The sequence below is a fragment of the Phocoena phocoena genome, chromosome 11, assembly GCF_963924675.1.
Source record: "Phocoena phocoena chromosome 11, mPhoPho1.1, whole genome shotgun sequence".
Classification (NCBI taxonomy): Eukaryota; Metazoa; Chordata; class Mammalia; order Artiodactyla; family Phocoenidae; genus Phocoena; species Phocoena phocoena.
This window is the reverse complement of record NC_089229.1, coordinates 14786690-14810229: the sequence shown is the minus strand read 5'-3', so window position 1 is coordinate 14810229 and position 23540 is coordinate 14786690. Positions and strand designations below refer to the sequence as shown.

The 23540-nt window shown below is 42.4% G+C and overlaps 1 protein-coding gene and 1 pseudogene across 1 annotated transcript in view; both read right to left on the bottom strand.

Annotated features, from left to right (window-relative positions):
* Nucleotides 1-649: 649 nt before the first annotated feature.
* BPIFC (BPI fold containing family C) overlaps nt 650-23540 on the bottom strand; it is a 35851-nt gene continuing 12960 nt past the window's right edge. The window contains exons 7-15 of the mRNA XM_065887665.1: nt 23440-23531; nt 21519-21695; nt 20270-20323; nt 19297-19467; nt 18596-18663; nt 4484-4526; nt 2954-3017; nt 2113-2189; nt 650-1245 (exon numbers count right to left, since the gene is read on the bottom strand). Coding sequence (XP_065743737.1) covers nt 1081-1245; nt 2113-2189; nt 2954-3017; nt 4484-4526; nt 18596-18663; nt 19297-19467; nt 20270-20323; nt 21519-21695; nt 23440-23531 — 911 coding nt within the window. The 3' untranslated portion in view covers nt 650-1080. The remainder of the gene's footprint in view (nt 1246-2112; nt 2190-2953; nt 3018-4483; nt 4527-18595; nt 18664-19296; nt 19468-20269; nt 20324-21518; nt 21696-23439; nt 23532-23540) is intronic.
* On the bottom strand, nt 8969-16867 carry LOC136130645 (pleckstrin homology domain-containing family B member 2-like; annotated as a pseudogene).

Here is a 23540-nt window from a genome sequence, read left to right as displayed (position 1 = left end):
TCTAATCCTACCTCACGTAAAGAACAGCGACTTTGAAATCAGAAAGGCTTCGATTGAATTTTTACCTCTGCTGTTTACTGGTTTTGTGTGATTCATCTCTTTTAACCTTTGTTTCCTTATCTATAAAATGGGATCATAATTCTTCACAGAGTGGCTGTGAGGATTAAATGAAATGACACTTGGTAAGCCCTCCAGTAAACAGCTCTCTTCCATTCCCCCACTGGATTGTCAGCACCACAAATGCAAAGTGTGGTTTCTATTCATTTCCTACATTATCCATACGGGTTCCCCTTTCCTCCTCTTCTGCCCCAATTTCGCCCCATTGATTGGTTGCTTTAACTTAACCTACTGTGATTTATCTAGGTTTAGTACTCTTCACTGCCATTTCATTTAATTTGAAAGGGAAAACAGCCTAAAACTTAAACAAGTGATACAACTTCTAGAGTTTCCTGTGTTCACTCTGTTTCTCTCTGGAAACATCTAAAGAGACAACATATTCCCTTTTTAAATCAAGGACTTAAAATTCTTGAATTCTGTACAAGCTCAGTTTGTGTTAACGTTAAGGACACTAAATTTTCTTCTTACCAGTCTTATTTTATTAAAAAAAAATCTGGGGCAAGAAAATCTGCAAATAAAAAGGCAAAATTGACATTGATAGCAAACAATTTTAATTAAATACAGGGGACAGTAACAGTAAATATAAAACATAAAATCCAATATGCAGGGAGGGGGGAACCCTAGAGAGTTGAAGAGGTTGAAGGGATCTCCGCTGATAACAACTGATGCAAATCTGTATTTAAGAGTTTCTCATGCACCTCCTTAGAAGTACATGTCTCATTCTTGGCCCCAGAATCTCACAGACACAGGAACATACAACATGCACTCAAACATGAACACACATTCAAACATATACCCCTCCACACACATGGGAACACACACATCCTGACTGAGCTCTTTCACCCAGTTTGCCTCCCTCTACATCCATGAGGGCTTGAAAAAGAAAACTTCCAGCAATTCTCAGTGGCTTTACAATTCCTGTGTGTACCATCTTCCCACTCTGGCTTTACAGAAGCTGTGGGATTAAGGACGATTTACTTCCTGGAGTGGACTCCAAACAGGCAACCAAGGGGCTGGCTTCCCCCTCCACTGTCCACTTATCAGGTTCAGAGCTTCCCAACCATGGAAACCTGGCTGCTGCTTTAAGGACGTTTTATACTTCAGGTCAGTAGAAATCAAAAGGAAACCCTGAAAAGGATGCAACAATGAAGATGATATCAAACTTGGGGCACCTGGAGCCATAGGATGTCTGAGTTTGCCTGAGGGGTTGGGGAGATGTGGTTTCTTTACCAGGTCCTACTGTGCAATACCCTTCCTAACCCCTGTCCTCCTTGTGAGGGCCTCAGACATAGGAACAGGCCATTTTGGATTCTTGTCACCTTATGTGACTTAAGCAGTTATAGAAAGGGACATGGGGAGGGAAGAGGGAGTGCAGGGTAGTATATAGGATTGGAGAACTCTGTCAGAATCTTATGTTCACCTCCCCAAACCAAAAAGCCCCAGAAAGGAAGAAACAAGGTATTCTGAAGTTTGTTAATAATGATTAACCAGGAAACAGCTCACAACAGATCCCTGAACCCAGAGGAGGGTCTTTGGTTCAGGCAAAAGTTTACTGACTGAGAGAATCAGAAGAGTCAGTCTAGTCTCAGATATGCCCTTTTCCAGGACACAAGCCACTTCACCTCTCTGGATCTTACTTTCCTCATCTATAAAATGGGATTAATAATCCCAGCCTTACAAGTTGTCTTGTGGAACAAATGAAATAACAGTGCACTAGTGCATCTTCTTGTAGTGTGGTGTGAATAAACTTGGCTTCAAAGGGAAATCAGACTTGGTCTGACGGGGTTTTTTTCCATTTTGATCTGATTTTTAAACTCAAGTTTAAGTGCTTTTCATTGTTAATTATGGGCTTTAAGAGCTAAACATCTTATTTATGAAATTCCTCGGGCTGGGAAAAAACAAAGCAAAACAAAATAAAACAAAAAGTAAGCAAAATAGGAAGAGGTATATTTTACTATGAAAAGAAATGGGGCAATTAACATTGACAATTCTTACCTCAAGAACTTCAATATCTGAATTGACGAGTGAGATTTTGTGTGGATTGGGCAGAGGAAATCCTTGCTGCAATTTTGCTAAAATATAGAACAAGATGTAAAATAATTGGGCATGGGCATGGAAGATTTAGTAAACCTTTTAGTAAGAGAATAACAAGAAACTTTTAGATAATTTATCTTTCCATTCTTCCTGGTTCTGTGTCTTCATTCTCTCTGATATGTCCCTAGCATTTCCCTGAAAGAATGGCTAATTAATCTGTGCTTAATAAAAATGCACCTGCAACTATGGGCATTTGGATGGCAGAAAAATGCTGGCAACTTGTCCAATTTGTATTTTGAAAATACCTTAACTAGTGGGTCCTGAGAATATTTTGATCTCCAGTACAAAGCATATTTTAACCAAGCCAAACTCAAGATGCTACAGTTTGTGAACAATTGCTGTGTAGGGAGAAGGCCTAGGATTGTCATTCATTGAAACTGTGTCTGTCCAGATGGTGGTCTTTGCATAAGAACCACAGAGACACCTTCTAAGGATCATCATCTCATTTCTGGTTGACCCGAAGGAGACTCTTGACTGCCTAAGGAGAGTGGTTTTAATCTCCTTAACTCAAACAGAGTTAGCTGTTCTTGCTGAGTCTGCAAGTAAGAGTTGCTAACAAGGCCTGGACCTGGAATATCTAACTTCAAAACTGTATCGTTGTTGGTACAAACTCTGTCAATTCTGGTGCTGGCCTCGATTCATAAGAACACATTAGAAGTACAAGCTTCAGGATGGAAAGTCCCAGACAATCACCAACACTTAGCCAATGTCAGTGTCACATTGTTTCCCAAGAATCCCTTACCATTGGCCAGTGGGAGGACTCCGAAGTGGAGAATGGAAGACAGAATATTCTCAAACCTCAAGACCTAAAATGAAAGGGGAAACTGAATCAGTTGTCAAATCAGGGCATTTTGAAAGCACCACACCTGGTTTGGACATGTACTCTCCCAGTCTTTATCAGGACTGAAAGCAATAATTAGCATCTCCCCATAGAGATACTCTAGCTTTCCGGACACTGAAAGCTATTTTGTGGGAAGCCATTTTACAGGGTTTCCTAATCTTTTTTCCTCTTTGAGGATGGACATTTTGGTTCCTCTCTACAGTAGATCATGGTGACAACAAATGCAGAGGGACCACATGGTGGCAGCAAACATAACAGCTTAGATACTTATCAGGTAAGATAATCTTGAATGACTAATAGATATTCCAATTAGTAGTCTTCCATTAATTTATTGGGAACCCTGGCCACAGGAGTTTCCTTGGATTATATTATGCTCTATAGCTAATAGCAGCACCAGAACATGCAATTTATCTTTAATAAACATGGTAGTTGTATAATCTTAGCAAACTGCTGGTTCCTGGGAAGATTTAGGTATTAAAAACAAATGCACTATGATGAATATCAGTTCATTCAGTGAATATTTTTTAAGCATCCTATATGCTTAGCAATAATAAGAACCTCTTTGAAGCTTAGCAAGGGTGGCTCTGAAGCAGATGTCCTAGGTTTATCTCTTGTTTTCACCATTTTACTGTGTGATGTTGGGAAACATCTGTCTGTGCCTCAATTTCTCAACTGTAAAATGAAGATAATAGTACTAATCTCAGGGGGTTGTTATCAGGATTAAACAAATTAATATTATGTAAAATGCCCAGTATATAGCATTGTCATTTTTCAGAGATGTCTACAAACGCTGCCAAACGCCTGTGGAGGGGAAAATTGACCCTCGTTGAGAACCAGCGCTCTAGAACATAAGCGTTGAGAACCAGCGCTCTAGAACATAAGTGACATGAGGGTAGGGGCACCAATTAGTGATCTGGCTGATCTTCCTGAAGCTTGGGGAGGGGGGTTTCCAAGTCGAATGTTGGGATGACCTCTTCCAGTCAGGAGGTCACCAGGCTAGACCCTCCGAAGAGGCACCTACACAACCTCCTAAAATCAGGCACCTTGACCTAATTTTAGGAGATGGGTAGATATCCTTTTAAGAGCAAACCTAATCGTAGTCTAATAATCATATAGAGCATCATCCTTTGGTAGTCTGAATCTTAAGTTTAACTCTAAAGGATTATTTTATCCAAAAAATGAAATGTCTGGGTCCTTCTCCCCAGTATTACACAGTCTTAACAGTCTTTTGAGTTCTTTTGGAAGTCTTTTTGAAGAGATAAAAGTAAATTGGAGAGTTTAGTAGTTAACAGGCTTGGTGGATGAGTAGCTACATAAAGAATTTTAAAGTTAAAACCTACAATCAGAGGCAAAGAAAACAATCATCCAGCTACTATATAGGAAAATTCTCATTTTTCCCTGTACGGGGACTCTGAGAGCTCTGATTCCTACCTCAATATGGCTGCGAAGGGACTCTGGCAAAGAGAGGCGGAATCTGAAAACAAAACAAAGCAACAAAAACCAATGGGAAAAAGTTAAAGGAGGGAAGACTTAAAAACAACCGTATCGGAAGAAAGAAACAAAAAGGAAAGGGAACTTTTTTTTTTCTTTAGTTCAATAAGCCGTTATTCAAAAAACTACACAAACTTTTAAGAACATAGTGTTCTAGTACATCTTTACCCCTATATTTGCTGCTTAAGAAGAAGAGCAGGGGTAACAGAAAGCTTGGATTTGTAACCAGGATGGGTTGCCCAAGTGCATTTGCTATATGCAACTTACCGTTGGCCACTTGGAATGCAGAACATTCTTAAGAAACAGTGTTTAGGTCTTCTTGCTCTGAACTCAACCATGTACCTTCCCCGAGTGAGGCCGGTCCCTTATTAATAAATATGACAATGATGATGATGATGGTGGTAGTGCCACTGCAGGACGTGGACTATTCTGGGAGCTTTGTAAACATTCAAAAATTTAATATTCATAATGACCCTGTAAGAAATGCTACTATTACTGTCCCTTTGGCAGACAAGAAAACTGATGATCAGAGAGGGAAAGTAAATTTCCCAAGTCACAGAGTCAGCAACTGATAGGTGCAGGTGACAAATCTCACTCTGTTTGACTCTTAAGGTCTATGCTCTGTCTAGGCCACACCCCTCTGAAGGAGGTATTACATGTATAATTTTTTTAGCGGCTCAGTCAGGACACATAAGGGAAACGTTAGCTGTGATGGCTACCTGATATGAAAGGCAGTATAGTATAATTGTTAAAGAATAGGGACTCTGTAGAATGCCAGAGTTTGAATCCCATGTCTGCCTCTTACTACATAGAATTACTTACTCTCTCTGGATCTTAGTTTTCTCATCTACAAAATATGAATAAGAATGGTCCCTACCTTATAGGACTATAGTGAAGACTGAATGAAATAATGCACATAAAATGCCTAGAACTGTGCCTAGCATATCCTTAGCACTCGATCAATGCTGTTATTATAACTAGGAGAAATGCTAACAGTTAGGCCAGCACATAATGCCCTTGATATTCTTTGTCAAATACAGAACCTTTGCTATAGGTCCCATTAGCAGGGAGTCCCTCACCTCCCCAACACAGCCTGTCCTGATGTTTGATATTTTGTAATTTTCATGATAAAGCTAAAGGCCAACATTGCCTCTTTCCCCATTTTTCCAAGGACCGATCCACAGGTAGTCCTCCCAACATACACACTCGATGTTCAATGCAATAGTAATAGTAATATGAAACAATAGTAATCAATAGAATTGTACTATGGAGCAATAGTAATCCACAGGGAGCATTCCTTCATTTTACACGTGGGAAAACTGAGGTCCAAAGAGGGGAATATTAATGGCAGATTTGGGACTGGAACACAGATCTCTTGATGCCACCCCAAAGCTCCCTTCCATTATACGATGTTGACTCATCTTGTTTTCCCTATTTAGCTTCCTATGGCTCACTTTTGCCCAGGTCTAGAGTCTTACTTCTGTATCATCCCTTCAGTGGAACTCCCTGTTTTCAGTCTCGATTCTCTCCAATCCACCTTCCACACCATCCCCAGAGTGAGCTACATTTACACGCATGTCTGACGAGGACGTTCTCCGGCTCAATATTCTTTCCTGGTTATGATAAAGTCCTAGTAATTCATACAGCACAGGAGGCTTTCTGTATCCTGACTCCCAGCTGCCTCTCTGTTCTCATCTTTCATTCTCTACCTTGAATTTTTTTTTAAGTTTAGCAATCATTTAATGTATTAACATTTTCACTTATAAACATACAATTTGCATATACAGGGAAAAATAGGTTCTGAGGACACAACAGAATACTAGAGACTGGCAAGCAATCAGAAAAAAAGATCAACCTAGGGGAAAAAAATGGAACTGCATCCCATGCTGGTGTCTACATAAACTTGGGAAGCAGAGAGATAGATCACACGGTATCACAGTTAATGCAGAAAATAAATGTGGGTCATTTTGTCTCAATGACAGGAACTTCTCCCATGATCCAGATCTTGGGTCCCGGTCTGGCCCGTTTCATGAATGATGATCTGAAACAAAATCACGGGTCTCTCCCCTCTCTTTACATCTAAGACCCTGAAGTTAACTCAAGGAATTAAAAGAACAGAGCTAAGAAACAAGCAGACTGGCATGTGTGCAATGTCAAAGTCCAACTAGTTAAAAGTACACACGGAAGTAAAATACTGACTAAACCTGAACAAGTTCCTTCCAACTCACCTAACTTCTTGATTTAGGATTACCTAAGTGTTGGCATCTATGAGAGTTGGGGCCAGGGAAATGAAGTATCTCAGCCCATCTTTATACCGAGCATGCATTTCCTCTCAGGATCAAGTCACTAGTGACATTGAACTTCCAGACTCAACTATAGTTGCCCAGTGGGGCTGGCCCCACTGGGGACAGGGACTGGAGATGCGAGGGAATACGTGTGCCCAAGCTCCAGTCCATAGCTCTCCCCCTTCTGACAGAGGGAAGCCAGGGGAACACAGGGAGACCATCTGCTTCAAGGGCATTTCACTGACATAACTCAGTATCTGTGGTTCCGGTAACTCCAAGTTCAAAATTAATACCCTGATGTAACATTAAAAACTGAGTTTAGTGTTTTGTAAGTAAAGCATACAGCTCAAATAATGATTACCATCTGAACAAAACCATTCTTATTACATACGATGTAAAATAACTAAAGTAACATTTTTAACCATCAAAACCAGTGTTGTCACACATCACATCTGGCAACTTTCCACCATGTCAAACATCCAAAGAGATGACAGCCAAGTATACTTCTTTTCAGCTGGAAACAGACTCTCCAGAGTCAACAAGTGCAACAGAATTGACTAGGAAAACAGACCTGTGGTCACCACAAAGTTCATTTGGCATCTGGTTTCGTATGGAGGTAGATCTATTTAAGTCTGCCTTAGAGGTGGAGTGCGTTGATCAGTGGAACAAAAGACTATGTATGTAACTGGCCACATAGAATACAAACAGAATTTGTGCTACTAGGAGTGTATTTTATGGAAAATAGGGCCACATGGAATACAGGGGCAGAGACCTTCAATGTGCTAAACTGCCTTTGTAAAAGTACATTTTTTAAAGCATGCAGGACAGAAAACTGGAATAATTGAAGTTTTAAAATTTACATAAATAAAGAAATAACAGAAATGCACGACTCTCAGTTTTCCAGAGCTTCACACATAGTTGGGGCTCAAATTAAATGGTTTAAGCTTCTCTGTAACATTTGAGTCAAGAATAAAAACAAGGCCGGTGTCCTGATCAGGTGGAGTAATACCTTGAGCAGGTTATTCATGTCCTTAGGCCGCAATCCCCATCTGTAACCTGAGTCTCCCCAACCATGCCACCCATGGGGGCTGCACGCACCCCAGTGCTTGGGGACAGCCACAGAGCCCCAGTCCTGCACAGGACAGGAAACGGGCTCTTTAACAGCCTTCAGAAGGGTGGAAAAGAGGATCCTCAGTGCAGCCCAATCCCCTGAAACGGTAACACTGTAACGATGGCTCTCATTCCACTTTCCTCACCATTCTCTTAATATTACTTTCTCAACAAGTAGAAAAATAAGCTATAAGTAGGCTGAAGTGGCAATAAAAATAGTCAAAGTAAACACTAAAAACACGATGCCTCTGGATAAAGCAAATCTACCTCCACATACTTGTTTGTAATTGTTTTGCCTTGTTCAAGTTTTAAATGATAAAGCCCTAAAACGCTGAGACTCAAGTCTACTCCTAATTTGAGATGTTTTCCAAGGATCGCTACCAAAAACAAACTAGTAAAAATAAAATGAAAAGGCATCATTTTAAAGGGGGGGATCTGCCATCCCGCCCATCATCCTGAGCAGTCAGCTTTGCTGGGAGCCCACAGAGCCCCAGATATGCTGTGGGCATATCACACCGCTGCCTCAGGAAGGTTCCAGCCTACAACTCCTGAAGTAACGTGCAGCCGGTTCTGGTCTGAGGTTTCAAAGTCTGGCATTAAAACAAAACAGCTGCAGTTCTTCTTGCCCTAATCACTCACTCACTCATACATCACCATGTTACTAGTGTAATACTAAAATAAACTATCCCTTAAGCACTAAGGCCTAACTGTAAAAGGAAAATGGCCTTTCCAAACAGGTGTGTTCAAATAAGGTATTCTGAGAGTGCCATAAAAAACTCCTAGAATGAGCCAGTGCCCCCTATTAAATAGTCCACATTTTAGCTAAACAGCAGTCCAAAGTCTTCTCTGTGGTATTTATATGGATTAGTTATAAGTATGATGTCACTACTTTCAAAAGAACTACTAAAACTATTATTAAAAACATTTATAACAAACAGAAATGCCCTGCAAAGTATATTATTGCACACAGGGTATCAGAAGCTATGCACATCCAGGTTCCAAGGACTCTAGGAGACCCAGAACAGAGACCCTAAGGCCATGCCTGTGGCTGCTGCAGCCAGCATGCCCAGCGCCAGGTCACTGTCATTGTCTCAATACCGCTCACAAATGATGACTTGGTTGGCGGGCTGCTGTCCATAAAGTCCTGCATATGGGTACTGATAGGGTACAGCATAAGCCTGCCTGTTTGCAGCATAGAAAACTTGAGCTCCCGGCAGGTATGCACCACGGCATGGACCATAGCCATCTGCATCAGGGGTTGGTGCCACCTAGGCTGTGTAAGGAGGTGGGGAGGAAGCCATGGCAGTCTCATCATACATGACTTCTGAGCCAACGTGAGCTGTGTTTGTCCTGGAATCCTGAAGTGTAAATTTCCAGGCCAAACAATCATCTGTGCTTCCTGCACAAAGACCGATGGTTTTCCCGTCTCGGCAAACAACCTGCAGCAGTCTTTTGCCTTCCCATCTGGAGGCCGAATATCCTGACATTCACGTCCCATGCGGACGTTGATGCAGTCCACTGGCATGTGCATCTTATCCTCTACACTCTGCCGAGTTTGGTAATCATAATAGGTCAGGTGACCATCTGACCACAGGTCCAACCAATTCTCCTTCCAGCGCTTCAAAATAGTACTCTGTCTCAGCAACCATCCACTCTTCACAAACGCTGTCTTCTCACCTGCAAATCCTCTGGCCGCAGTCGTGCACCGAAGCAGGGCGGGAGCGCAAGGTCACTGCCGGGCCCCTCAGCTCCGACTGCCTCACGCCCTCTACCTTGAACTTTACACTCAGTAACTCCAAACTGCTTAGCGCTATGCTGTCTTTTTCATCAGGTACTACATACCTGAGTTTAAAGTATATTGGCTTCAAAACACATACCAAAAACTCCTGAAAAATTAAAATTAATAAATGTCTACAACAAGTAACATTATGGCCGCTAGTCACGTTAACTCAACCTGACTCATAGTTAAATATAAATTATATTTACTGTGGAATGCATTTGAATATGTGCAATATATATTGGGATGGAGTCTCCAAAAATTAGAGTGGGTAAGGCCATAAAGACCTTCAAACGACCTTGAGGTGTTTCCTTGCATATTCCATGATATTTCTGGTCTCTGTGCTTTTTGCTCATGTGGCTCCCTCTTTCTAGAATTGCCCTTCTCCTTTCTCTTTGGCTGGTTAACTCCTTTTATTTGCTTAAGATTTAACTCAGGTGTGACCTCTTCCGGGACTCTTTCTGTTATTTCATTTAAGGAGCAGATATTCACAGAGGAGGTAAGTTTGCTTATTATCAGCCAATATCATGTTAGCATGAATTAGCTTTTGAGATTTATTCAAAGTGACAGCTAGGAGTAAAAACCAGAAAGACTGTTAATTCTGACAAGGATCAGAAATGGTATCAGAGGCACTGTGGCTCAAATTGATCTTAGTAGAAAGTGAGGACCAGAATCATTGGGGCATCTTTGAAGGAAGTAAGCTGAGCAGTTGAACAAACATTTGCAGGCACTGCTGCGGAAATGTGGGTGCCTCCCCCTGGTCACCCTGCCTCTTACAATGGGCAATCTAGAGCAATTTAGAAATTAGGTCTACATAAAATGGAACACACTTGTGAGTTTCCTTTCTTTTCTTTCATCACAACCCTAAGCCATGATTGGTTATCTTAAGACCACCTGAGCTTCCCGCAAACCAACTATCCTTTCCTACTAGGGCCGTATGACTTTTATCTATTTACTAGTCTCTAGGCATATTTACTAGGTTAGTTTACTAAGAGACAAGTCTAACTGCAGAGAAACAGGTGGAGCAAAGAGCAAACTCTTCCCGTCCAGGTTCTGAAAAACACACAAGCTCAACTCAGACCACTAGGTGGCGAACAACTTCACTCCTTTGACATTTTATCCTTCACCTGGCACCTAACCTGTTACTTAAAGCCCTGCTACTAGCAGCTAATTTTTATTACAGCACCACAGAGTAGCTGAGGAGATAGGGAGCTCAAATATGTCTACCTGGCATATAAAAGTGTAGTTTATTTTTAAAGCTTTGGAGAAGGTTTACTGCTCTGATTGAAAACCAGAGCTAAAGTGCAAACTTTTAAGCATGGCAAAAAGCCCTTCATAATCTGAGTCAATATAGCAACTATGATATAATGAAGGCCAAGTGGACCAAATCACAGGCATTCACAATGCCATTCCTCCAACCCTGTGGCCACGGCAGACATTGAAAATCAATCCTTGCACTTAATCCCCTATAATGATTGCTTATCTCTTTGCCCTATGACTATAAACTCTTTGTGGGTTGAGATACAGTCTTAATTCCCTCTGTATTCGTGGGATTGAGTACAGAGCATGGCACACTTACTGCTTAGTGTTCATTCGTTCACTCATTGATTCTTCCAGCAGATATCTATTGAATACCCAGTATACAGCAGCTCTGGGACAGGTACCAGAGATACAAGTGTGAGAAAAACCAAACACACTCACTGCTCCATGTAGCTTACAGCCTAGTGGGAAGGCAGACATTAACCAAATAACTGCACTGATGAACGTTTAACTACAGGTTAGATCAATAGTCTGAAGGAAAGAAATACATTCATTTGCTCATTGAGGCAAATGACTAAGGAATCTGATCTAACTTGGTAGATGCAGGAAGGTTTCCCAGAAAGGGCTGTGTCCTTGAACTGACATATGAAGGATGAGCAGAATTAAAAAGGCAAAATGGGGAAGGAAGAGTGGAAGGGTCTGGGCAGAGGCCAAAGGCCCAGTGGAGGGAACAGAGAGTTATGGAGAGAGCACAGCGAGACGATGCTAGACAGACAGACAGCGGCTGACCGGGCTGGGTTTCTCAGGTCATGTTGGAATTTTGATGTTTACCCAAAAAGGAATCTGTGGCAGGTTTCTAAGAAGGGGGAGGAGGTCAGTGTTTTGTAAAGATCACTCTGGCTGCAGTATGGAGAAAAGATTGGCAGGCTGAGAGGTTCCCAGGTGCTTCTTCTATGCTTGGTAATGTGCTAGGCAATGTGAAGAATTTGATTTATATCTATATTTATGAGGGATGGGGAGAAACTTTATGTACAGGAAGAAATTAGAGAACAATACAAAGCAGCCTGTATTCAGGTGCTCTTTTGTGGGCTTACACATTACTTGTTGCAGGAATTCTGAGAAGGTGTGAAAAGGTGATGAGACCAGCGAGGGTCGTGTGTGTGTAATACGAGGGCAAGAGCAGAAGTAAATTGCCCTTTGAGAGAAGCACTCTGTATACTACCATGTACAGGCACCCTACCTTGTCCATTAGCATGTGGTACATATATACAAAATGGAATATTACTCAGCCATATAAAGGAATGAAATTGGGTCATTTGTAGCGATGTGGATGGACCTAGAGACTGTCATAGAGAGTGAAGTAAGTCAGAAAGAGAAAAACAAATGTCGTATATTAACACATATATGTGAAATCTAGAAAAATGGCATGGATGATATTATTTGCAAAGCAGAAATAGAGACAAAGACACAGAGAACAAAGTATGGATACCAAGGGGGAAGGGGGGTGGGATGAATTGGGAGATTGGGATTGACATATATACACTACTGATACCATGTATAAAATAGATAACTAATGAGAACCTACTGTATAGCACAGGAAACTCTACACAATGCTCTGTGGTGACCTAAATGGGAAGGAAATCCAAAAAAGAGGGGATATATGCATACGTATAGCTGATTCACTTTGCTGTACAGTAGAAACTAACACATTGTAAACCAACTATACTCCAATAAAAATTAATTTAAAAAAATCTGAGTGTTACCCTCACCAGGCTGTGGACCTGGAAGGTAGAAACCATTGTTCTTCTCTCAACTCTTTGTATCAGGAACAGTGCAGAACACGTAATAGGTGCTCAATAAATTCTCATTGAATGGATGTATGGATAAACAAGCAGATAAAGGATGGGTGGGAAAGTATCTATTAGAATTGAGGTCACCTTGAGGGTGAAGCACCTAAAGCAAAATGTTCATTTAGGGAGTTATGGGAGGTTAGACTGGCTGTCTGGAAAGGTAGGACCAGACATTGAAGAGCTTGAAAACCCTAGGCTGTAGATTTAATCCAATGATGAAAAGTCTTGAGGGGAGGAAGGTGTTGAGCCCACTCCAGAATTAAAGGACCCTCTTTATGAGGCAGAGCTCCCCAGTATTTTAACTCCATTGCCTTCTGCAGTCTAGAAATTCCCTAAGTGAGTCTGGGAGAAAGCTAAGAAGTCATTTGGGGTTCCACCTCCGATAGGGGCTCCCCACTGTGGCCTTCCTCTACCCTAGCCTCAACAGTAGTTCAGGGGGAGGATGGAGATGGAGATCAGCACGGTTGCCAAGACTGAGCTCTGCTGGCCAGTCCAAGCACCATTCCAACAGAAACTGAATCCATTCTTCCCAGACTTGTTTCCCTTTCTATTTCTCACCAGATGGCTCACGCTAGGAAATGTTTATCTGCCCAGCTGTGAGAAATGGAGTTGGGTGGTGATACTATCTGCTTGTAGCCAGCTATATTTGCATTCTCTCATGGTGTTGCATGGGAGGGGTTGCAGGGCAGGTAGGTAGGTGTGTGTGTGTGTGTGTGTGTGTGTGGTAGTGGGGTGGGGTGCAGTTTGGGAGTATCCAAATCCTCAATCATGGGAATGTAAAAAAAAAGTGTTCCAAGCTCTAAATGGTTGAACAATGATGTGCGTTTGATTGCCCTGAGCTTTGCATGCGATTAAGAAAAAGGGTTAGAATTAAGTCACGTGTATGAAGACCATCAAAAGGAAAGTGTTGTTTAATTTGGTCCCTGAATTAGTCTCAAAAATGTCTACATGGACATTTGGATTGAAGTTACCTCCAAATAGACCAATCTGGATTGGAGTTACCTCCAAACAGAACTGTTTGGAACAAAAGCCTCAAATATAGAAAGAGCTGTAAGAATCTGGTTTATGGGCCACTCCACAGCTTTTAAGACCCTTGTCATGTCTCTTGGGACCAAGTTCTCCCTCTTACTTGGCCAAACTTTGATACTAGAATAAGGAAAGAGAATAAAGTACTACTAGTAGCAGTAACGGATGTTTCTTGAGCACTGATTATGGGCTGGGCGCTGTGCTTTTCATACATTCTCATCTCTACCAATACAACATTCTACACAGGGGCTCTGTTTTGCTGAGGAGGAAAGTTAACTTGTGCAAGGTCACACAGCTAGCAAATGGCTGAGGTAGAATTCAAAATGAGACATGCTTGACTCCAGAGCCTGTGCTTTTAATTGGACATACACAAAGAGGTCAAGTTTATTACTAGTACTTCCAGCTTTCTCTTTCTTTATTCTTTCCTTCACTCAGTTCCTTAATGCAATGAGAAAAGGGCTGTGTGCTTTTTCCATTTCAGGACACACAATGCCAGTGTCTTCTCTTTTTTCATCAATACTTAGCACTGAGAAAGGACATCCTGTTTCACTTTAACCTGACTCCATGCTTCTGGTTTTCTCCTCTAGGCAAAGGTATTTATTTTATAAATTGTAGGTCTAAGTCTCATTTTCTAAGACTTAGCTATTCACCACATCAAAGGCAGTACAATGTAGTAAGTAAACAAACACTCATGGCGTTGAAGACTCACTCAGGTTCAAGTTCTAGCTCTGCCATTCAATAGCTCTGTGACTTGCATAAAAAATTACTAATAAATAGAAAGCTCAGTTCAATAGAGTCTGGAGACCAGCAGGGGGAGTTCTCACACCCTGTGACGACAGCAGAACCCAACAGGAAGAAGGAAGCCTCCTCTTGTTTCCTGGCAAGGACTTAGCTAAAGAAAAGCCATGGACTCTTTGTTTACTACAGCCCTCCCAACTTCCTTTTCTCTCTATAAAAGGGTTCTCCTTCTCTTGCCATGTGGGGACTTGCACAGGGCTCACCATGGTTATAGACCCCAAACTGCAGTTCTCTGCTCATCCCAAATACACACATCTTTGCTGGGGAGAAATATCCGGCAGTCCATTTATTTTGGTCAACACTTGAGTAAGTTATTTGACCTCTATAAGCTGGAAAATGGGGATGATAAGCTACTTCCAGGATTATTCATTCAATCTACAGACACTTATGGAGCGCTGTGCTGGATCCTGGAGATACAGGGCTGTGAGGTTTAAATAAAGTAATATATGTGTGGTGCTTGGTACAGGACCAGCAGATAGTAAAGGCTCAATGATAAAGTGTATTTATAAATGGTAGAACAAAAGGCAATTTCTCTAATAGCCATCACTGGACAGGAGACAGGGGAGTGAGGTGTTTTCTGAATAGAGCTCTTGGAATGATCTTGTATAATTGAGTCCTTCCTTCCCCTGGCTGAGGTCAGTCCCCATAATTTTAGATAATAGCCATAGCCATCATTTTTTTTAACACTTAACATGCACTTTACACGTATTACCTCAGGTACTCCTCACAACAACTCCCTGAAGTGGGTTTTATTGTATCATTTTATAGAGGAGAAAATGTAGGCCCAGAGAGGTTAAGAAACTTGCCTGAGATCCCACAGCTAATGATCCGGGCTGGGACCTGAACCAGCTAGTCTGATTCCAAAGCCCATGATCTCCCCACCTCTCTAAACTCACCACCCTGGATTCGCCTCTGATTTCTGCATCTCGTGTCTAGGTAGCCAGCCCTGAGCAGCTCCAGAGAGAGACGCCCTCAGACAGGGGACAGTTAGGAAGGCCGTGGTGTTCTGGGGAGACGTATTCGGAGACCCTGTGTTCCCTGGCTCTCCTCAGGGGTGTTTCACTGATCCCCGTCCACTTTACACCTTTTCCTGCTGTGTCTCTATGACGTCACTTAAGACCAAACCAGCTCACCCTGAAAAGTAGCTCTGTGGAGCCCGGGAGCGGAGGCATTGGCTGCAGTGGCCCGTGTGGGAGGCGGGGCTACTGCTCTTGCTGCAAAGGCTCAGGCTGCTCTTTCAGCACAGCCTCTGCTCCTTTGTGGTCTTGCTTCTGGGTTTGACTGCCTGAGGCCTGAGTGATGCCAGGCCCACCTGCTTTGCCCCTAGTCTGCTCGCTGCCTGAGGTTTGCTATAGTACCCGCTGCAGGAGCCCCACTCAGACTCAGTGCACGTGACCTGCACGGTGCTCAGAAGGGTTCTGTGCTCGGTTTAACGCCCTGCCGTCTCCATCTTGAAATTCTTCATAATTTTTGAACAGGGGTTCTGCACTTTCATTTTGCACCAAGCCTCACAAACTATGTAGGTGGTCTTGTTCAGACCCTACTAAGGCCTCAGGGCACAGGCAGCCTCCCCAGCATGTGAATCTAAAGGAGATCACAGGGGTGTTCGGAAGAGACTTCAAGCAGGCAGGAGTTCTAATTTCAGGTTTGTGTTCACAAGGTCAAAGAAGGCTTGTGGACCGCCGGAAGCTGGAGAATGAATTCAAACATTCCTTTGGATGATGTGAATTTAGCAGGTTACCATCAGTTTTCCCAGTTACTCCCATAAATAAACGTAATGCCCACTGTACATGCAGTTTCTTACTGGTAGAATGTTGGAGGTGAGTGTCAAGCCCAATTAAGCAGAGAAGCAAACCTGGTCTCTGCAACTTAAGATCTTTCCTACCTGCCTGCCACAGCCTGAAATCCCCTTCTTATTAAATCCTTCCTTCAGATCCTGCCAGTAAACCAGAACCCCGCTCAAGTGCAAATGTTTCTACCTTCTCAGAGCTTGCTGCCTCAATTAGCAGCCCTGCCCGCATACTCCCCTATCACTCCAGATTGCCAGCTCCCCTTTCCTATAGCCCTTTCTTCTCAGTCTCCAGATAGAGGCCTCCCAGTCCTGCGGCTCAGGCAAACCGCCTTTCAAATTCTCTCCTTTCTCTCGGCCTAGCTCAGATACCGCCAGCTCTTCACCTTTGGTCCTTTCCCTCCTCATCTCCTGCTCTCTGGCTTCCATCCTCTCAACCATTAAAACTGCCATCTCAAACACCACCCATCAAGGTTCAGAGTTTCATCAGCTTTGATCCTCTAGAAACAGGGCCACATTATGAATTCTGGTAGCCTGAAGCCTTCAGGAGCCCTTCCTCCATAAAAAAACATTAAAAATTATCTTCGAAGACTGTGTTGGTATAAAGATAAGTATAATCCAGTCTGGATTGTATTTATTTTAAAATTCTTTTTTTTTTTTTTTTTTTTTTGCGGTACACGGGCCTCTCACTGTTGTGGCCTCTCCCGTTGCGGAGCACAGGCTCCGGACGCGCAGGCTCAGCGGCCATGGCTCACGGGCCCAGCTGCTCCGCGGCATGTGGTATCCTCCCGGACCAAGGCACGAACCCGTGTCCCCTGCAGCGGCAGGCGGACTCTCAACCACTGCGCCACCAGGGAAGCCCCTAAGATTCTCATTTTAAAATATATTAAAACATTTTCATGGGTCCCTGAAGTCTCATAGGCTCTGGGCACTGTGCCTTTAGAATTTAATGGAGAAATTAGTCCTTCTTTGAAGGCCTGGGTAAAGTTGAGGAGAAAGCCTTCATGAAGTCTTTTATTTCTGGGAAGCCATATTACTTTTTGCTTTTATTGTTCCTTTTATTGGGAAAACAACATAGTTATAAAGAAAATTTTGACGAAACAACCGACTCATAATCTCATAGTCTAACACAACCCTTCATCTGTAACTCACTTCCTTATCCAGATGGAAAGCTAGTTTACATGGCTGACTGTTGTGTTTATGCAGTTCTGTATTCTGCTTATTCCATTTCATATTATTTTATTGAAAACATTTTCCATGTTTCTACAATAGTCTTCCTAACCGTCAATTTGACTTATGGTGATTGACTTACTTTTTCTCTCTGTTGGTTTCCCAATCTTTTCAGACTAGGATTTCTTTGTCTGTTTTATTGCTTCCTTTTTGTCCTTTCATGGATTTAGTCTGGGCCACCTGATTATTCTGTATATCCTCCCCTGCCTCCCTCCGCCCCAGGTAGTCTGATTCATGACTTCAGCTATGGGCTTTATTGGGCTGAGGAGAACGGGCTTTGCAGGTGGTTCTTCCCAGTGGTAATTAGTGTTCAATGATCTGTGTACATGACCTGCTCAAGCCCTTTCACACGGCATGGTTTGTGTTTGAGAGCCAGCCAGGCCGTGGGGCATGGTCTTGTTAAATTCTCCACTTTAGTAAAGGGATCAGAGTGTCAGAGCCTGAAGGTAACTCAGAGATGATTTTGTCCAACTTCATTATTTTACAGATAAGGAAACTGAGGTTCAGAGAGGTTAACAGACTTGATCACGGTTCTGGAACCAGGGAGCAGGGATTTGAAACTTCATTCCTTGACCTCAAAGTTTCATGCTCTTTCTTCAATAGCATCCATTCTAAATTTGTTGAAGAGGAGCTTTATTTTACACTGCTGTACCATTAGAATGAGAATTTACATTGTGGAATTAAATTTACAATAATTTTGTTGCCAAATTTATCTGAATATTGTCTAATGGGAAGAAAAAAGAAAAACTTCATAATTTTCAGTTAGGTGCATATTCTGAAATTATCTGGACTATTATAGGAGAAATGTTTAAGTGATTCACGTTCTATTGAATGGTAACTTCACCTGTTTTGTTACTGTTCACTTGTCTCTAAGGTCTGTTGATTCACTTAGTACTACCATCCAACAGTCACATCAACTGAGCTTACCTGTTCAGAGATAAAGAGCAGATCAATCTTTGTCCCAAAATAGCCAGGGCAACATTGGTACTAGCAACCTGCAGAGAACAAAAGCGTACATTAGTAAGATGAGTGAATGTATCCAGTTTGGCCATGAATATCATTACCTATAGTAGAAACATAAACTTCACTTTCACTCTCATCTCAAAAAATATTGGAAAGAAATAGCTCTAAAAATATTGTCTTGCAGGTAGGGAAACTAACTATAAAGACTTTTTGTTTGAAGATCTCCTTTAAATTATTTTTCCTTGTCTTCTAATCTCTCTTTTGCGTGTGTGGGGGGCAGTAGGGGGAGAGAGAGGGAGAGGGAGATGTCTCACTTAGGTTCATTGTTCAGTCATTTTCTCTCAGATTTTATTTGGCCTTCATCTACTCAAATAAACTTGAATTCCACCTTGACTGACTTATTTCAAAAAAAAAAGAAATTTGGTTATCAATGTAACTGAAGCAGAGGGAAGGGCACACAGGACGTGGAGAAGCGGGGAGAGCTATTTTACAACGTTTGGGGGTATGAGCACTGGCCTCCCATACCTACCCCCACCCTGTCCTCTCTCCTAATCGATGGATCACATCCCATCCCGCCAAACATTTAGTAGACCCTGCTGGCCAGTGGTCTACTGCACGAACAGGACTGGTATCCGTAGGCTGCCCTCCTGTCCCCGCAGACTTACAAAGTCCATGGAAATGATGGTTTCTGCAGTCGAGTTCTTGGACTGGGTGAGTATCACGAAGGAGGCAGGGATGTCTAGGGTGAAGTTACCTGGTAATAAATTGACCACGGGAGGCTCTCTTGCCAAGACCTGTACCATGAAGGGCTGGGACAAGATGTACAGCTCTGCAATCTGCCCACATTCAGGGAGAGAAACAGAGATTGGGAGTCATGAGTTGAAGAGGGGAAATCACAAATTTGGGGTGGCCTGTGGTGATTAAATCTTACATCATACAGGTAGAACAGAAAAAAGCTCTTTAATAATTATACCAATAACAACAAGATAATAATAATAACAGCTGCCATTTATTGAACACATACTGTGTGTCAGGCACCATGTCAGGACTTTCAGTATCATTGCATCTAATCTCCAAAAAATCCCTCTGAGGCAGGTTCTATCGGAATTCCCATTTCACAACTAAAGAAAGTGAGTCTCAGAGAAGTTAAGTAATTTTCTCAAGGTTCCAGATGAGTAAGTTATAGAACTGGGATTCAAATCTAGGTCTGTCTGACTCAAGATCCTTGCTCTAAACCCAGGATGCTACACGAGCATCTCTCTGTCCTCCAGGGCAAACCTGAGCCTTTCAATATACTGTGTCCAATACTCAGATCCCATGACAGCATGATATTAATAGTTGTTTTACTAAAGTCACAATGTGGCACTATTCCTTCCTTTCCCATTTAAGCTAATTATTTAAAGTGTGGTGGAACCTTATGGAAGGAACAAATGATTTATTCTGTGTACAATGTCTTTCCTAGTAACTTGTACTGTTCAGTTAATATTTGTGGATATCTGATTAAAAGAAAAACTCTTAAGAATGGAAATATGGATGCAAGCTTGGACCAGAAAGGAACATAAAGAAACAAAAAGTCTTCCGGAAGTAATTGCAGTGAAACCAAATACACCATGAAGGAGTCAAACCCTGAGCACTCACCCAGGAGAGCATGTTGCCAAGGCCTTGAGAGTTGCGAATCAAATGGTTGAAAATCTGGGAAATGAAGACCATCATGTCACTGTAAGGTTTTTACCTGGGTTGTATTTCCAGGGAAAAATGCAGCATTCCCTATCATTTTTATGAATCATGAAGCTGTTGCACCAAAAATGCCTAGTGTTTGAAGGTGACTGATTATTTTATAGCCCAACCACAGGAAATCTGAGGCCCAGAGAAGTAAGGTGACTTGTCCTAGGTCACATAGGAAGTTACATTGCTTTTGAGTAAGGGCCTTTTAGCCTTAGGAACACAGTGTATATCGTATGGTTACGATCCACGTGTAAACATTTTACAGTGGTTAACCATGTCTTGTGTTGTTGTCCTCTTTTTCAGAGGTTACGGAGACGTATGATACGTAAGCAATTTACCTTCACAGATGAATGGTTTTCAAGTCTGAAGCTAGAAGTGCCTAATTCTCAGTACTGTATGGCAGCTGGTGTTGCCACCAGCATTTTGAACACAAGATTTATAATTATTTGTATAATTAAGGCCTAGAGAATGAAAAGATACATAAGGAATGCTCAATAGAAGTTGTTAGTTGACTGGTAGAAGAGAGAGTTCTCATTATAAAAGGGAGGGGCATGACAAAGAGGATCAATGAATATCTGCGCTATTTACTGGTCATTGTAGATGTCAGTTGTAATTACTAACAGGAGAAACCTTTATGTTGGCATAACACAAATAATAAAATAATAATGGTGATGATGATGATGATAATCAACACTCAGAGAGCATGTAGTCTGTGCTAGGCATTGGTCTGAATGCTTTACGTATATTTAAACCTCTTTAATGCCCATAACAACCGTATGAGTATGGAACATTATTATTCCCATTTTCCAAATGATGAAATCTGGCACAGAGAAGTTAAGTACATTGAAATTACCAAATTTTCATAGGTATTTGTCACAGGTAATAAGTAGTGGAGGGGCTTCTTGGTATTATTGAAGATCAGTCTAGAAGAACAGTGGCCCAGTATCATAAAAAGCTGAAATTAGCAGAACTGGAAACCCAACAACTCCCCAACTAGTATCAACATTCATTCCACAATCCCTTCATTCATTGTCCTGCTAGGAGTGATAGTGTCTACAAAGGCCCAGGAATAGAAACTATGACACAAAACCCCCCATAATGGGATACTTATAACAAGATTAAATGTTGGTGTCGATTGTCATCATCCGTTAACTCTCCTAACCTTTTCTGTGGTGAGAGTGACGTTGAAAGCCCCAGCTGTAAAATAAGCATAGGACGCAGATTTAAAGAAATACTCGGAGATTCCAATGTAGATCATAGAGTCACTGTGTTCCGGGAGCACAAAAGGAACTGATGAGAAGGGGGGATCTGTGAGGTTTTCCAGGGGGTAGAATACGCCCTGTGGGGAAACAGAGAGAAAGACCAGTGTTATCAGGGGAAGACTCGAATGTGCAGGACTAAAGAAGGTGGACCCACTCAAGTCAGAATAAGGAATATTCCAGAAACTCAGTAGGGTTGAAAAAACCACGAGTCCTCTGATGACTTCTTGAGCATATCTGAGTGTGTCTGTCCACCCTGGGGTGTAATCCAGTGAGAAGTTCCTTGTTAGTCCTCTTCTCAGAGACAGGAAGGCAGGTGAATGTAGCTGGAGGGGACAGCTCTGAATAGTTCCTGAAGTGTCATGTAGAGATGTCAAACTTCTGACCTTCAAAATCCATAACTTCTGAGCATCTGGGGCATCACAGAAAGACTCAGAAGGACCCAGGATTCTAAATGGCTCAAAGCATTTTTGTGGCATTTTTACTGCTGCCTTCATAAGGTATAGGCTGTTATTACAAAATGGTGTCTTGTGTAATATTTAACTGAGTTGAATGACTCTGATTGAAACATAAGCCAACATACATTTAAAAAAAAAAACCAACGGGGGCTTCCCTGGTGGCGCAGTGGTTAAGAATTCGCCTACTTGGGCTTCCCTGGTGGCGCAGTGGTTGAGAGTCTGCCTGCCAATGCAGGGGACACGGGTTCGTGACCTGGTCCGGGAAGATCCCACATGCCGCAGAGCGGTTAGGCCCGTGATCCATGGCTGCTGGGCCTATGCGTCCGGAGCCTGTGCTCTGCAACGGGAGAGGCCACAACAGTGAGAGGCCTGCGTACGGCAAAAAAAAAAAGAAAAAAGAATTCGCCTGCCAATGCAGGAGACACGGGTTCGAGCCCTGGTACGGGAAAATCCCACATGCCGCGGAGCAACTAAGCCTGTGCGCCACAACTACGGAGCCTGAGCTCTAGAGCCTTCAAGCCACAACTACTGAGCCCACTTGCTACAGCTACTGAAGCCCGCGTGCCTAGAGCCCATACTCTGCAACAAGAGAAGCCACCACAATGAGAAGTCCGCGCACCACAACGAGGAGTAGCCCCCCAACAAAAAATAAATAAATTTTAAAATAAATTATATTTACTTTGGGACAAAAGCACAGTTAATCACTTTTCCAGAATCAGCAAACACTATTTTTTTTTTTTTTTTTTTTTTTGCGGTACGTGGGCCTCTCCCTGCTGTGGCCTCTCCCGTTGCGGAGCACAGGCTCCAGACGCGCAGGCTCAGTGGCCATGGTTCATGGGCCCAGCCGCTCCGCGGCATGTGGGATCTTCCCGGACCGGGGCATGAACCCGTGTCCCCTGCATCAGCAGGCGGACTCTCAACGACTGCGCCACCAGGGAAGCCCAGCAAACAGTATTATCATGTGTTAATGGCCCTGACAGAGTTCAGCAGCCCTCAGTTAGATCGACTAACCTGAGAGCTAGGAATAGAACTATCAATATTTATAGTCTACTGATCTGTTGAGCCCTAATAAATGCAGACTATTCTACTTGCTGCCCTTAGTCTTCAGCCTTACTCCCAGAGGCAGAGACGTCACGATACTTTTCTTGAAGAAGGCAGGCATATGCTGTGCAATCCAAGCAATCATTTACCAGTCCAGAAGATGTTCAAGAGTCTTTTAAAGGAGCATAAACATGAGAGAACTGCTTGAAAGAAAATTAAACTGTTGGAAGAGAATGTAGTTATATTTCCCTCTGCACGTAATATTTGTTCCTTGAATAGTGGCTATTGATAGCCAAGCTTAGGACTCTGATGATGATAAAATTACCTTCAAATTCAGATCAATGTAATTCTCAGTAATTTCTGGAGAACTGATTAGGGAATAATCCAGCAGGGTATAGTTGTCAATGCTTCTTAAAACTAAATAAC